We start from the raw sequence: 15,644 nt of genomic DNA on the forward strand, positions 1-15,644 counted from the left end.
AAGCAGCGGCTGCCTCCACAGCCTCACGGCCCACGGTGTCCCGACCCACCATCCAGAGACCCCGTGGCCATCACTACCCTCCCAGGGGGAGCTCTTCTGTCTGGTCACCGCGATGACCCCCTGTGCCCTGGGAGCTGATGGGAGCTCCCAGGTGAGGCCATGGGGGTCTGTGGCTTTCCAGGCCACTCACCGGTACACGATCGTGCCCTCAGCTCCATGGCCCAGGACATCCTTTGGACAGAAGGAGATTTTCCCAACTATCACCATGCCGGTCTCCTCATCTGAGTCAAAACAGGGAAAAGAACAGACGTGACCTAAAGAACTTTGAGGCCAGAGTGGCTGCGAGCTCCCTGATCTCAGATCGAGGGATGAGAATTCAGAGGTTTTACAGCCCTGGGGCCCCGGTGAGCAGAAGCCCCTGGGTCTGCTCCCCACGCTTGCCTAGGGCCACCTCCTCCCTCGGTCTCCACCCTTTGTTCCTGCTTTACATTAATTACTGTAAGGACGGGAGCGTAAAGACAGGGCTTCTCTACAGGTCAGCCTAAAGGTCTGTACCTCAAACACTCAGGTAGTGACGGGGGCATGTGAAGCAGAGAGACCAGTAGTAGAGTCTCCAGCCTGAGACCCAGGACTCTGGGGTCTCCTGCCCTGGTCCTGCGTCCATCCCCCCAGAACATCAGCCCCGACGGCCAGCCTGAGCCCACCTCCCCGAGGGAAGCGGCTCCACGGCTGCACGTGTATGCATGGTCACTGGCCAGCCTGGGGGATGCTCTAGACCTAGACGCCAGGGCAGCTCGGTCAGCAGCGACTTCCAGCCCCAGCAGAGTGAGATGGAGGGAGGGTGCCACGGTGGCCCCTGGGAAAGAAGCCGTCTGAGGGGGAGAGGCTGAGCAATGGGGCAGAAGCTCAGCCCCCAAGTTGGGGGGAGGGTGGGAAGGGGTGAGACCTCAGCAGACCCTTGGGAACGTCATAAACCCGTGGAGACCCCCAGGAGGCACGGGGGGGCTCTGTGGTCCTCAGGCTGTGTTTCTACAAAACAGAAGATGGCAGCTCCCTTTACCCTCATCGTCCTGCTCCAGGAAGGGGCTGGTGACAGCCTTGGAGGTGGAGCCGGTGGAGTGGAGCGAGTGGTTGGAGGCTCGGGGGGACGTGTTGGGGCTGCTGGTGGCCGAGCTCTCCGAGTACTGGCCGGATGAGTCCTGGAGCTCAGCGTCCTGTGCCGCATCCCCGGGCGGGTGGAAGGGCAGCTGCTGCTGCTGCAGGAGCTGGATCTTCTCCAGTTCCTTCTGGAACTGCTGGTGCTGGAGCTGTCGCTGCTGGTGGATGCTCTGGGAAGAGAAGCACACGCCCAGGCCAGTGTAGCCGCTCCCCCGGCGGACAGGCGGGCGTGGGAGGACAGGCTGCCTACGGCAGAGGAGCGGGTGACACTGGACGTGACCCAGGGGGGCGGGACGCGACTGGTAAGAAGGCAGCAGGGGGCAGAATCGGGTCAAGGACTGGATGGAGGTCTTCCTGCCTGTCAGACTTCCTAGGACAGCCCATTCCCCCGACTGGAGGGGCCGGCAGCGGCAGCTGAGGAGGGATTCTGATGTAAGTGGAGGACTCGGCCAGGTGGAGGGGCTTCCGTTCAATTCTACAGTTCTGGGACTTTTATGAAAGTCTGGGGGAATTCTCTGGTGGTCCGGAGGTTAGGACTCAGCTTCCACTGCCGAGGGTGCAGGTTCAATCCCTGGTTAGGGTGCGTGCTAAGTTGCTTTAGTCGTGTTGGACTCTCTGCGACCCCATGGACTGTAGCCTGTTGTCCATGGGATTCTCTAGGCAAGAATACTGGAGTGGGTTGCTGTACCCTCCTCCAGGGGATCTTCCCAACCCAGGGATTGAACCTGAGTCTCTTATGTCTCCTGCATGGGCAGGTGGGTTTTTTTTGTTTTTTGTTTTTTTTACCATTAGTGCCACCTGGGAGTGTAGCCAAAAGAATTAAAATCATGAAAGCCTGAAGATTGTTGCAAGAGTGAAACCAAACAGGAAGAATGGGTACCAGGTGTCTGAGAGCACAGCAGGCACGGGGAAGACCTGGCCGTGCTGTCTACCATGGCCATGCACTTGGCGGAGGTTCGTGCAAAGATCGGCAGCAGTGCAGAGGCGAGGACACTGGGGCTGAGACGTGGGGAGCCTGGCCGAGGTTGGGCTCCCAGTTCATCCCGCCGCCTTCCCCACGCCCACACTCCTCTCATTTAGTCTGAACAACACATTCCATCCTAGTTTGAAGTGGCAGCGACTGTGATTATTAACTGTCCCCATGCGTGGGAAGGTGACTGTAAGGATGGGTGTGTAGCCAACATTCTCCTGGGAGTTTTCTGGAGAGCTCGCTCTCTCTTTTTCAACTTGCGTTGAAATTCTGGAAATTCCATCTAGTAGCTGGGTTACCTTGGGAGAGTTACTGAACTTCCCAGAGCATAGTTTCTTTCTTTGTGGTTAGGGGATAAATAGGGTTTCCCTGGTGGTGCTAACGGTAAAGAATCCACCTACCAAAGCAGAAGACCCAAGAGATACATGTTTCATCCCTGGGCTAGGAAGATCCCCGGAAAAGGAAATGGCAACCCATTCCAATATTCTTGTCTGGGAAATCCTATGGACAGACCATGCCCCTTGGCTTGTGGGATCTTAGTTCCCTGACCAGAGATGGAACCCAGGCTCTGGGCAGTAAGAGAGCAGAGGCTTAACCACTGGACTGCCAGGGAATTCCCATGTGTAGTCTTAAAAAAGAAAATACAGTTAAGTATTTAAAATGATTGGCAAGCAAGGTTTCCAAATCAGTGTTTACAGTCAAACTATAAGTTGTAAGCACAAAACTGTAATTTCCTGAGAGGCGAGCATCTCTTTGATTACAATGTTTTTGAAGGTAAGCCAATATTGACTCTTAAGTGGGAATAGAAGCATATTTGCTTGTTTGTTGCCTTTGTCTGGACCTCACTGACAGGCAAAGGTTCAGAAACATGTGGGCAGGGGTGGGGGGCGGGAAGGAGCAGAGCCTTACCAGGGGGTAAGTGATGATGAAAGCCACCCAGCCGATGAGCAGGAAGGTGCTCAGGATGATGGTGGCCATGTCCTTGAGCATGGAGTCCACAGGGGCCTCGGGCTTGGCAGGGGCATGATCGAACTTCTCTTCCACGTCCGGAGAAACCGTGGTAGGTGCATTTTCTGAAGTCTGGTCAACCAGGTCAATGACCTTGTGTGGGAGAGCATGGCAACATCACTGCTCAATTTCCAGCCAGATATAAAAGAGCCAAACAATCAGGAGAAGCCAGGACTCAGCTCAGATGGAAGTGGGGTTTGGGGAGAATGGATACATGTATATGTGTGGCTAAGTCCCTTTGCTGTCCACCTGAAACTATCACAACACTGTTAACCAGCTACACTCTAATACAAAATAAAAAGGTAAAAAAAAAAAGAGAAGCCATGATTATTTATGAGGAATGACTATGCTGTGAAATATGCTGGATTATTTTTAAGGCCCACCCAAGACCACAAAGCCAGATAACTGTTGCCCTTTTCAAAGCAACTGCCTTGAGAGGCCATGTGCTATTGCAGTGATGGAATCATTACTCAAAAAAACGGTTTTTAGAGAAATACTTTTGAAAGTGCCTTCACATGCAATATTCTTTCGAAAATCCTTATTAAAGGCAAAACCCTCCTTGGACAGTAGATTTGTTGTTTGGGGAAACTCTGAAATCATGGGTGACAAGCCTGGTAGAAAGCTGGTGGTCCACTTGGTAACAGCTTCACATCAAAAAGGAAAACACACAATCACACCATCTAGGGAGTAATAAACCAGCTTTCCAACGTTGCTTGTAAACTTTCAGTGCGACTCCAAGCACAAAACCATTTATTCAAACAGTCCACTATATTTCAAAGTTTTTAAAAAGCATTAGGGTCCTTTGTTAAGCCCCAAATTAACTCAGATAAAGTGGAGTTTTTGCTCAAACTCTTCAGAAACTCTAGGACTTCTAAAAAAATGCATTGATTTGTTCTGGAACATCTAGTTTTCCAGTCGTGCTTCAATTATTTGCTGGATGAGATGGACACACAGCCTCCGTGGCACCCCCATGCACTCACGCCTCCCTCCCCTTCCCTCGGGCCCTCCGCTGCCTGTGGGGGGTGTGCGGGTGGCCTGGTGGCAGCTGAGGAATGTTTGCTGACCATGTGACCAGAGACAACACCACTCATTTGGTTATATTTGCTCAAGTGCGTTTGTTTTAAAAAGTTAGTCTTAATACCAGACAAATGCATGCCAGAGTATTTTAACGGACTTTCAAAGGACTCTTTGCTCAAGATGGAACGATTATATAGGAAAATTTCCATGACAACCATCTCTGGGTGTTAGATTAAGGGTATTGTTTAATTTTCTTTTTAAACTTTTGTTTTCTAGGTGTTTAATAACAAATATGCTGGGCTTTACTCAGATCAAAATCAGATCCAGATTTTAGGGCCCTGATCCCTCTCCAACCTGGCTGACTCCAGAGACAAGGGACAACTCAGCATGTCCCAGAATCTTAAACGTCCACGTGATTTTCTTTCCGTTTCCCTCTGGATAAAAATCTAAATCTCTAACGTGAATTTGGTATGATCACAGCCCTCCCCCCACATCAGCCAGTTACTCCCCTCTTTCTCTGGCCCTGCCCACAGGCCCTTCTCAGTCACAGGACCCCCACCAGCAGGGCTGTAGTATCCTCCAAGCCCGAACGGCCTCTGGACCCCGACCCCCAACTCCCACCCTCCTGCAGCCTCCACACCTGCTCTGTGCCCCAGAAGCTGCGCACATGGGTGGAGTGATGGTCTTCCCGCCCCCTGGCTTCCACCAGCAGATGAGACAGGGCTGGAGTTCTGTGGGGCTGCCGAGTGTCTTCGCTGGAGCTCCAGGCTCCACTCCCTCCCCACTGGCTTCAGGCTCAAGTATGCTCCGAGCACCCCAGAACTGCCCATGGTGTGAAGGAAACCTCCCTTGAATCATCCTAGTTTGGGTGGTCATCTGCTTCCGGCTGAGACACTGAGAGCGGGCTTCATTTCCCCGGGCTCAGGAGGGCAACCTGGGCCGAGTCGGGTGGGCTTCCCGAGTGCCCCACACCCACCCAGGCGCCCTGGGTCCCCGCCAGACCGAGCGGCCAGAGCAGGCCAGTCCTGGCTGGAGAGCACCTCAGTCTCCCACCTGCTCTCTCTGCCAGCTCTCCCCTCACTTCCGGGCCTGGAACATGGCTCCTGTGCAGTCACCTGACCATGTCGCCCACGGCTCCCCGCCGGGCATCCCACAATCCCGTCAGGCTGCCTCCTCAGCCCCAGAGATGGACACACAGGGTTTCTGCTCCGGGCCTGCACCTCTGCCTGCGTTCCTCCAGCACGCCCACCGCCTCTCCCACAGGCCCCCTCCCTGCCGTCAGCCCTCAGCACTTTGTCTGCTGTGGATTCTCCTGCACCCCTGCCCCTCCTGAGTGGACTGCAGGCCCTAAAGGCAGGACAAATGCCTTATCGCCTCTGACTCGGGGCCGGTGCCTGACTGTCCATGTCCCCACTCACCTCCTCAAAGCTCTTCTTCTCCGAGTCGGCGGGAATCACGTTCTCCCGGTGTTTGGGCAGGTTGTTGGGGAAGCGCTCCAGCATCTTGGTGGACGCGGACAGTGGGGTTTCGTGGTGTCCTGCGAGAGGAAGCATGGCCTCTAATGAGAATGGTTTCCCCATGCGGTGGTCGCACTTGACGCTCAGCTGAGACATCAGTCACCACCCAGAGAGGGGCCTGCGATGCAAGTGCTCACGTGTGTAAAGGGAGAGAAAGTGAGAGCTGGGGACCGGAGGAACTCCACCAAGACAGAGCTTTTACCTTCGAAGGCCATGAATGCAGTATTCTGAATCTCACAATAAGAAGCAAAGACGTGGCCCTGTCATGAGAAGGACTGGGATGTCCAGGACACATTCAGAGCAAGGCACAAGTGTGCGCATGCGTGTGTGTGTGTGTGTGTGTGCTCAGTCATGTCCAACTCTTTATAATCCCATGGACTACAGCCCGCCAGGCTCCTCTGTCCATGGGATTCTCCAGGCAAGAATACTGGAGTGGATTGCCATTCCCTTCTCCAGGGGATCTTCCTGACCCAAGGATCGAACTCAGGTCTCCTGCATTGTAGGTGGATTCTTTACCATCTGAGCCCCCAGGGAAACCCCCAAGAACTAGTCTGAGCTTTGTATACTGCTCATCTGGAGAAATCCCCTTGAACTTTCTCTCTAGGTCAGTTCTCTACCTACACCGTCAACACTGCTCACTAAGGGAAGCCTAGGTTTGTTTTGAGCCATCATCAAGTTCCCCTCATCTTTCAAGGAACACTGAGATGGCAGGATTTCCTGAACTGGTTGCCTGCTTCAGACCTCTGACTCACACTTGCCCGTGGGGCCCAGGGAACCCGGGAGTGTCTCCAGGTACCTCTGAGGCTCGGGAACAGGAGACCCTCAAGCTAAGAGGAGTGAGATTGCCCCTCCACATGCCACCCTGTGCTGTGGTGCTCTGCCTGCTGCTCTCATGGTTTCAAGCCCTGCCCCTTGGCTGGGCACCTCCCAGAACACTGTGATGAGCCCGAATCCCCTCTTCCGCCCACAGTCCTTATAAACAGGCCTTCCCCTAGCGGAGTCTTTAGCAGCATCACGGAGGGCACTCTGAACCTGCTGTGCTACAAACGTGACCGTGAGATCCTGAAACATTTCTGTGCAAAAAGGCCCTGGTCGTCTGGTTTTCCAAAAGAGCCACAAAGACTTTTTTCTGGATCTTTCATGGTCTCATGTATATATTTCCTCAGTTTCCAGTAACCTTTTTTTTTTAAATTTTATCTTTGGCTGGGCTGGGTCTTTGTTGCTATACTTGGGCTTTCTCTAGTTGTGGGGAACAGAGGCAGCACGTGGGCTTCTCTCTGGGATGGGTCCTTGTGTTGCAGAGCACGGGCTCTAAGCGCACGGGCCCTAGCAGCGCGTGGGCTTCTCTCTGGGATGGGTCCTTGTGTTGCAGAGCACAGGCTCTAAGCGCACGGGCCCTAGCAGCGCGTGGGCTTCTCTCTGGGATGGGTCCTTGTGTTGCAGAGCACAGGCTCTAAGCGCACGGGCCCTAGCAGTTGTGCACGGCTTTAGTGGTCCCAAGGTAGGTGGGATCTTTCTGGGACAGGGATCGAACCCATATCCCCTGCATTAGCAGGCGGATTCTCAACCATTGGACCCACAGGGAAGCCCAGTTTCCAGTAATTTTTTCATTCTTAACCACTGGTAGACAGTCAATGCAACCCGTAACTGCTATATAAAACCAAGTGGCCCCGTGATCTTAATGGCCTCTGCCCATCAGTTCTTTTTTTCCTCTGCTTTGGGCCCATTCACAACACGCTTTCAAATACATCTGTTCAGAAAAAGGGGTAGAATTATTTTGTTATCTCCTATACGCTGGACTGGAAGAAACACAAACTGGAATCAAGATTGCCAGGAGAAATATCAATAACCTCAGATATGCAGATGACACCACCCTTATGGCAGAAAGTGAAGAGGAACTCAAAAGCCTCTTGATGAAAGTGAAAGTGGAGAGTGAAAAAGTTGGCTTCAAGTTCAACATTCAGAAAACGAAGATCATGGCATCCGGTCCCACCACTTCATGGGAAATAGATGGGGAAACAGTGGAAACAGTGTCAGACTTTATTTTTCTGGGCTCCAAAATCACTACAGATGGTGACTGCAGCCATGAAATTAAAAGACGCTTACTCCTTGGAAGGAAAGTTATGACCAACCTAGATAGCATATTCAAAAGCAGAGACATTACTTTGCCAACAAAGGTTCGTCTAGTCAAGGCTATGGTTTTTCCCGTGGTCATGTATAGATGTGAGAGTTGGACTGTGAAGAAGCTGAGAGCCGAAGAATTGATGCTTTTGAACTGTGGTGTTGGAGAAGACTCTTGAGAGTCCCTTGGACTGCAAGGAGATCCAACCAGTCCATTCTGCAGGAGATCAGCCCTGGGATTTCTTTGGAAGGAATGATGCTAAAGCTGAAACTCCAGTACTTTGGCCACCTCATGCGAAGAGTTGACTCATTGGAAAAGACTCTGATGCTGGGAGGGATTGGGGGCAGGAGGAGAAGGGGACGACAGAGGATGAGATGGCTGGATGGCATCACTGACTCGATGGACGTGAGTCTGAGTGAACTCCGGGAGTTGGTGATGGACAGGGAGGCCTGGCGTGCTGTGATTCATGGGGTCACAGAGAGTCGGACACGACTGAGTGACTTATCTGATCTGATCTGATGCCCATTATTTGGTAAAAGTAATAACCAGAAGAAGAATGGAACAAAGAGTCAGGATGAACAAGGAACAACAAGGCCTGGACGACGGCAAAGGGACCCATGGGGCTCCAGGACATCTAGCTTCCTCTCTGTGATGCCCAGTTACGCGCCCCCTTGGTGTGTAAAGGGAGAGATGACACCCAAAGGCAGTGAGTGTGACCGATGAAGGCAGAGGTGACAGAAGCTGTGTCTCTGGCGAGCGTCCCAAGTAACTAGAGTAATCCCCCATCCAGATGCCACCGCCTGGCTGCCTCCCAGGTCTGCAGGCTCTTAGGCAGCTCCACCTCCCTTTCCCGGTGCCCCAGGTCTGACCTCTCTCTGCCCTGGCCCCTGTCTGCACGAGCACTGGGAGAGAATGATGGGGAGAAAGTTCATCAGCCCCTGTACTGCACCCGCTCTGGGGCTTGGAGTCGGCAGAATCGGGGAGTAGACGCCACACAGGAAGGGCAAATCTGATTAAGAAAACTCCGTCTTGCTCTAATTACTTGGGATGCTCGCCAACAGCTCCTGTCACCTCTGCCTCCCTCGGTCGCGCTGACTCACAGGGGCCTCCAGCCTGGGGGCCAGCAGGGACGGCAGCAGAAATGGAAGAGAAGGGGAAAGGGACCGTCGCACACACCCCCGGGACTCCTGCCTGCTGCGGCTCCTGGGCCTCTGACTCTTTTCCACCCTCAGGCCCTCCTGGGTCTTCAACTCTGTCCTCTCCAAGCCCCGCTGCTCGCCCACACCAACTCCCAAGTGAATTCTTCCACAGAGGATGCCTGCTTCCTTAACTCTTAACTGGATATAACAAGGGTGCCGACCTTGCAAAGGGGTCATTTATGGGAAATAAGGAAATATTCGAAAGTGCCTGGCACAGACATCTAACACGTGTCAGATCACTGCACAGAGCTTGCAATATTTAGTACTGGAGTTTAGGAACATTAGTCAAATGATTTCTGAGAACTGACTTGGTAATACAGCTAGCCTGTTTTGTTTTCCTTGGGGGTAAAACAGTCCACGGTCTGAAAAACCAACGTGGACAGTCTCCGAGCACAGAGCTGAGGGCCGTGACTGGTAATGTCGTCTCTCGGCCACAAGGGGGCAGCAGGCCGTCGCTGGCGCCCGAGGAGCTGACTCACCGATGAGCAGCCAGTAGTTCCGCAGGTAGTTGAGCTTGCTCTTGCCTTTGAGTCCTGGGTCGAACTTCAGGTCCGTGCTGGGCGTGATCACACACTCCCCTTTGTCCCCGATGGTGACACCGTCGGTCTGGGGGCCTTCCAGCAAAGGAAGGGTGCTGCCCCGGGGCTGTGAAGACAGACCGGAGTGAGGCTGGGGTGGCCGGTGGGACAGCAGTATCCCTGTGCAGGGCTGGTTGGGAAGGCAGTTCAGTTCAGCCGCTCAGTCGTATCCGACTTTGTGACCCCATGGACTGCAGCACGCCAGGCTTCCCTGTCCGTCACCAACTCTGGGAAGGCAGAGCGGGACTCAAAGGCCCCAAGATGGGGCAGGAGCAGCCCTTCCCCCAGGATGTGACAACGCTGCCCTGATGTCTTTTAAAATTTGGCTGTCTTTTTATTTACTTATTTATGCCACACTGTGCGGCATGTGGGATCTTAGTTCCTGGGCCAGGGATCAAACCTGTTTCCCTGTAGGGGAAGTGTGGAGTCTTAACCACTGGGATGCCAGGGAAGTTCCTTGGACATCTTTTGAAATGTGGACATCTCTTTAAATCTGGGAACAGGGAAACAGGAAGGGTGTGCGTGGAATTCCACGAGGCTACTGTGAGAAGCAGATATAAGTGATGGAATTCACAGATGGTACAAGTGACCGGGGTTCGAATGTTCCAGCTGCGAGCCCAGTGCTGGCTCGGGCACCACTGGACCCTGGCAGGCCCTGCTCTGAGCAGCTGACAGACTCACTGGGAAGATAGGAGATGCCAACCAAACAGCTCAAACACCGTAAGGACCAAAACAGCAGCCCGGACAGTGATGCCTCAGACTCTCAGAGACGGGGTGCTTGAGGCGACCTGGCAAGGCTGGAGGAGGCTGCACCAGTCACCAAAGGATGCCCAGGATTTGAGGAGGAAAAGGGAAGACAGGAGTACAATCCAAGTGTGAGGCGCAGCCTGAACAAGGGCTGAGAAAGACGGACAGGGAACTCTTGGCACTCAGGGAGGAGAGGGACAGTGCAGCCCACAGTGACACCAGCTGTGGGGTGGGTGGGCACCGTGGGGCTGGCCTGTGGGGGACCTGAACCCCAGCTGGGGAGTCTAGACTTGAATCCAAAAGCCAAGGGGAGCAACCGGGGCTTCCCAGGCCCAGGAGGCTGCCTTAGTCACAAGACTCTGCTCATGAGGTAGAATGCAGTATGTGCACAAATTATCTCCGAGGGTTTAGTATGTGTGTCTTGTGTCCGTAACAGGATGCTGGTATATCATTCAGCTGTTCTTTGCTGAAATGGGACAGGAGTGCTTTGAGGGTGCCTCCGTGAGTCCCACCCGCCAGCCCCAGAGTGGACTTACCACAACGGCGACGCCCTCATGCACCATTGAGGGGGAAGCATAGAGGCTGGTGGAGTATTTCCCCACATACAGGGTGGGCCTAGGAGACAAACAGATACATGCCGTCCACTGTCATTTAATCTCTGGACCCACCAAAGGGGGCTTTCTGGAGAGAGTCACAGCCCTGACTATCATCCCCAGGAAGAAGCGCATGAACCCCCGAGCTCTGAGCGTGGAGAGGGTGAGAGGCAAGGGGACTGCCCTGGGCCCGAGGAGAGCGGGACCACGAGCCCTGATGTCACTGATGCCTTTGACGGGCCACCTGCCTGCAGCCCGGGTTTCCTCATTTGCAGGTGGCGGGTCTGCACCGGCCCATCCCCGCTTCTGTCCTCAGAAGGGACCCTGAGCAGTGGTCACATGGGAGAGACTGAAGGCTGGAACGCATGCAGCCACCCCACAGCCTCTAAGATGACCCAGCCAGCATGCTTTGATGACTGATGGGCCACCAGAATCCTCACCATGATGGCTTGTGGATGCCTAAAGATTCTAGAGGTTCTACAGAAGCTTGGAGAAAAGTCTTATCTGAATGCCTGAAGCAAAGAGGGTGCACAGGAGATTCCAACTGGGTGAGACTTCTGGTGGGTGGTCTGTCCCTGTCAGGGGCACTGAGGCGGCGAGGGGACCTGGCTTTTGTCTGTGGTCGTCATGAGTGTGAAAACACGAGGCTGCACGTCCAGACCCTGCTAAACAGGGTTACTATCAAGAGCCAGTCTTGGGCCAGGGGGTGGGTCACCCACTAAATTCTCTAAACCTCTCTCAACAAACATCTTATCTGAACAGTGCTATGAATTCAGAGAACATTTCATGCTCACTGATCTCCACGGCTTGGCAAAATAGGAAACTGAGGCTCAGCAAGGCTAAGTGACCAGGTTACAGGCTGTTCACAGGCAGGGGTGGAGAAACGGGCCTGAGTCTTAGACACACACATACCCTAATACGTTTTTCCTGGTTTTTAAAGCAAATACAACTTACAAAAAATTTTTGGAAAATACAGAAAGCTAAAAAATAAATAACCTCTCCCGTATTCCCACCACTAGAGATAGATTTAATTGTACTGCAGTTACACTGGCAGTCTCTTTCCTATATCCTTCCATAATTTTGGCTTCCCCAGTGGCTCAGCGGGTAAAGAATCTGCTTGCAATGCAGGAGATACAGGAGATGCGCGTTCAATCCCTGGGTTGGGAAGACCCCCCTGGAGAAGGAAATGGCAACCCACTCCAGTATTCCTGCCCGGGAAATCCCATGGACAGAGGAAGCTGGTGGGCTACAGGCCATGGGGTCGCAAACAGTTGGAGGGGACTGAGTGACTAAGCACCCATAATTTCAGTTTATTTGATATTTGAGAATTGGAAGCATCCAGGGGTGCCCCCTTCTTAAGATTCTGAGGTTTCTGAACAGCTGTCCTTGGCTGTTTGTATTTCTCATGGCTTCAGGAGTGTCTGCCCACACCCTGGCACCCAGTGCCTGGTACAGCGCACGGCTGCAGGACCAGAACGCCAGGGACACGGGTTCCCCCTCTCCGCCCCAAGTCCTGGACTCACGTCAGCTTGCTCTTGGCCTCCGTCTCCTTGGGGAACGGGTACTTCCACTTGGTGATGCGCCCCACCTCCCCCGACATGAAGGTCAGGTAGCGCAGGGTCTCCACGGCGACGTTGATGTGCATCACCTTCCGCAGGCCCTCGCGCTGCCAGATGTAAAAGGCCACCACGGGGGAAGCATAGTTTTGGATCCACAGGACGTCCCCAGACTCGCTGTCCACCGTCACCACCAGCCCATCGCCATTGGACACAAAGTGGGACATCTCTGTATGGATCAGATAAACACAGCACGTCAAGTCTCACCTCAGCTTGCAACCACATCCTCCGTGCTCTTGCCAAGCTGCAGTCACCTGACCAGAGGAAACAGGCCTTCTGGAGTGTTCTCAGAATGCCTCCCAACAACTCTACTGGCTTTCAATGAATCTGCTTAGGCTCTATGGCAGCGAGAGCTGCCTGGTTTATAAACGGGAAACAGGGTCACCCTCTCACTTGGCGGTGTTCTTTTTTCACTTGGTAATTCAAGTCCATTAGTGGGGTTCCTTGGTGGCTCAGATGGTAAAGAATCTCTCCGCAGTGCAGGAGACGGAGGTTCCATGCCTGGGTCGGGAAAATCCCCTGGAGAAGGGAATGGCAACCCACTCTAGTATTCTTGCCTGGAGAACTCCATGGACACAGAAGCCTGACAGTCCATGGGGTTGCAAGGGTTGGACATGACGGAGTGACTGACATAACACACACACAATGAGTGGGAGTAAATAGCGCAGAGAAGGGAACCAGAGGAGATCCTGTGAACGTGGCATTTTACAGCCATCCTTTCAAAGCTACCAATCAAGCTGGACAGTCAGGGCTGACCACTGACACTGCCCGCACGAGACCCCAGAGGACATCTGTCAGACTTTCAGGTACCGGTGTTAAGGTGGCAAAATCGGCTTTTAGTTTTCATCTGAGTTGGGGGAATGTTTCCTAGAGAAATAACTTGGGAATGAGCCACAGTTATGGAGGTGGTTGTTCATATCAAACTGACATTTAATTCTGCTTCCCACGGGCTTGTAGTCAACTCCTGTGACATAGAGGGACCCCATGAAGTGTGTCCTCCCTCCTCTCGGGGTAAACTTACCACTGTTTTACCTGGGTTCCCTCCATACTTCTCGCCCAGACCCCTGCTTTCAACACTGGCTGTTACAAAATGGATAAATAAAAGGGAATTCCCTGGCAGTCCAGTAGCTAGAACTCCACACTTTCACTGCAGGGGGCCTGGGTTTGATCCTTGGTCGGGGAACTAAGATCCTGCAAGCCACGTGGTACAGCCACACACAAAAACAAACAAACAAAACCCCACCGACTGTTTAAGTATCTACTACAAGTGCACGGAAAGTCCAAAATCTGGTGACCAAGAAGGTCTTAAAAGGAAATTCGGTTTTCTGGAACCCTCGTTCCCCATAGGCCCTAGGTGCCCGCCTGACCTCGCCGTGCCAGGGAGGCGGGCCGGTCTACTCACTGTAGTCCCCACCGTCCTCGGGCAGCGCGGCCGCGTAGTCGAAGTAGGTGGCGTTCCAGCGCAGCTCGCGGGTCTTGGTGTCGTACATGGTGATGGTGTACTCTGAGTGGGACACAGCAGCCTGTTACCTGGAGGGGCCACGCACCAGCGGAGGTGCTGACCTCACCTAAGTTACAGCAGACGAATCCTCCCTAAACGGCACGCGAGAAAGTCCAGGCCATCCATGTAGGGAGAGAGGGGCCACGGGGAGGAGGACTGGAGTCCCAAATGCATGCGCGAACCCGGCCCACAGCCTGTGGAGCAGACAGGCCGCCCATGCTGTGTCCTTGAACTCAAGGCTCCCGAGTCATGAGCAATGTCCTGGTGTTGTTCTAAGCCACTTAAGTTTTTGAGTGGTTTACTATACAGCAATCGAGAGTGGACATTAGAAATCGGTACCTAGGTGTGGGATGGTGCCATAATAGAACCATAAAACATGTGGCACTGACTTTGGGACTGGGAGGCAGACGGAAGCTGGAAAGGGAACAGCTGACGGAAGCTGAAAACGATGACCCAGGTTAGGTGGTAGTGACACAGTTATTAGTTAAGACCACTTCTTGCTGTACCTTGAAAAATAGAAAGATTTAAGCAACTAATGAACTTGTGGCTCTGACTAAGGAGATTTCCAGGCAGAATGCAGAACACGCCAATGGTTTCTCTTAACTGCGCGTGGTAGGACACAAGGCCAATAAGCTAAAGAGGAAACCACTCTGTTTTCAAGTTGAAGGTAGAGGAAATGTAGAGGGTCCAGGACTGGTGCTCCAGCTAGAAAAGACTCTCAACATAAAAAATGGCCTTGGGCAGGACTTCGAAGGTGGTCCAGTGGTTAAGAATCTGCCTGCTAATGCAGGGGACACGGGTTTGATCTCTGGTCTGTGAACTAATATCACACGTGCTACAGGGCGACTAAGCCTGTGCACCAGAACTACTGAAGCCGATGCACCCTAGAGCCTGTGCCCCCCAACAAGAGAAACCAGCACTAAGCAAAGCCCTCACTGTAATGAAGAGTAGCCCCCATCTGCTGCAACTAGAGAAAGCCCACACACTGCAGCAAAGACCCAGCACAGCCAAAATAAATTAATTAATTAAAAGAAAAAGGCCTTAGGGTGACGATCAGGTTCAGGGGCTTCCAGTAAAAAATGGCTTCAGGGTTAAGGTCAGACCAAAGCTGAGGCTGTAAGACCCTCCTGTGAGGCCTCAGAAAGATTCAAGGTGATCCTCCATAGACCTGCTATTTCAGGTCATTGTTCAAAATCAGGCAGGCTGTACACGCTTAATGGTTCCTTCTTACCTGTTCGCCCCAGATACAGAAGAGAGGTTGATGGGCAGAGGCTGTCTGCAAAGGCTGATGACAGGGTCTGCTGCTTCTCCCCAGTCAGGAGGTCGATAACGTACCAAATGTCCTGCTTTTTACCTGCAAGGCCACAAGGACATGTGGTGGTTAACACTCACCCAACATGGAAAAAAATATCCCCGCCAAACCAGCAGCCCAAGATGCTCTCTGAGCTGAGAAACAGGCCTGAGAGTCTCACGATGTTGAAGACACTTCTATGATCCTCTGTGGGTGACCAGGTTAATGGTAATGTGCAGATAATAAAGCTTCTTGGGCCACTGGGTCCTATTAACAACTTAATAACCTAGTCGTGGTATAAAAATTTCTTCACGTCTAATAACATAA

General features: G+C 53.0%; 1 protein-coding gene across 2 annotated transcripts in view; it reads right to left on the reverse strand.

The window, feature by feature from the left end:
• The window catches only part of ERN1 (endoplasmic reticulum to nucleus signaling 1), an 82,749-nt gene that overhangs the window by 14,999 nt on the left and 52,106 nt on the right, over positions 1-15,644 (reverse strand). For both annotated transcript variants that reach the window (XM_070390084.1, XM_070390083.1), the window contains 9 exons: positions 15,258-15,380; positions 13,928-14,029; positions 12,433-12,694; positions 10,853-10,931; positions 9,471-9,636; positions 5,572-5,690; positions 3,038-3,229; positions 1,061-1,328; positions 191-281 (listed from right to left, as the gene is read on the reverse strand). In XM_070390084.1, the coding sequence (XP_070246185.1) occupies positions 191-281; positions 1,061-1,328; positions 3,038-3,229; positions 5,572-5,690; positions 9,471-9,636; positions 10,853-10,931; positions 12,433-12,694; positions 13,928-14,029; positions 15,258-15,380 (1,402 nt within the window). The remainder of the gene's footprint in view (positions 1-190; positions 282-1,060; positions 1,329-3,037; positions 3,230-5,571; positions 5,691-9,470; positions 9,637-10,852; positions 10,932-12,432; positions 12,695-13,927; positions 14,030-15,257; positions 15,381-15,644) is intronic.

This window comes from Bos mutus, chromosome 19 (assembly GCF_027580195.1).
Source record: "Bos mutus isolate GX-2022 chromosome 19, NWIPB_WYAK_1.1, whole genome shotgun sequence".
In the NCBI taxonomy this organism is placed as follows: Eukaryota; Metazoa; Chordata; class Mammalia; order Artiodactyla; family Bovidae; genus Bos; species Bos mutus.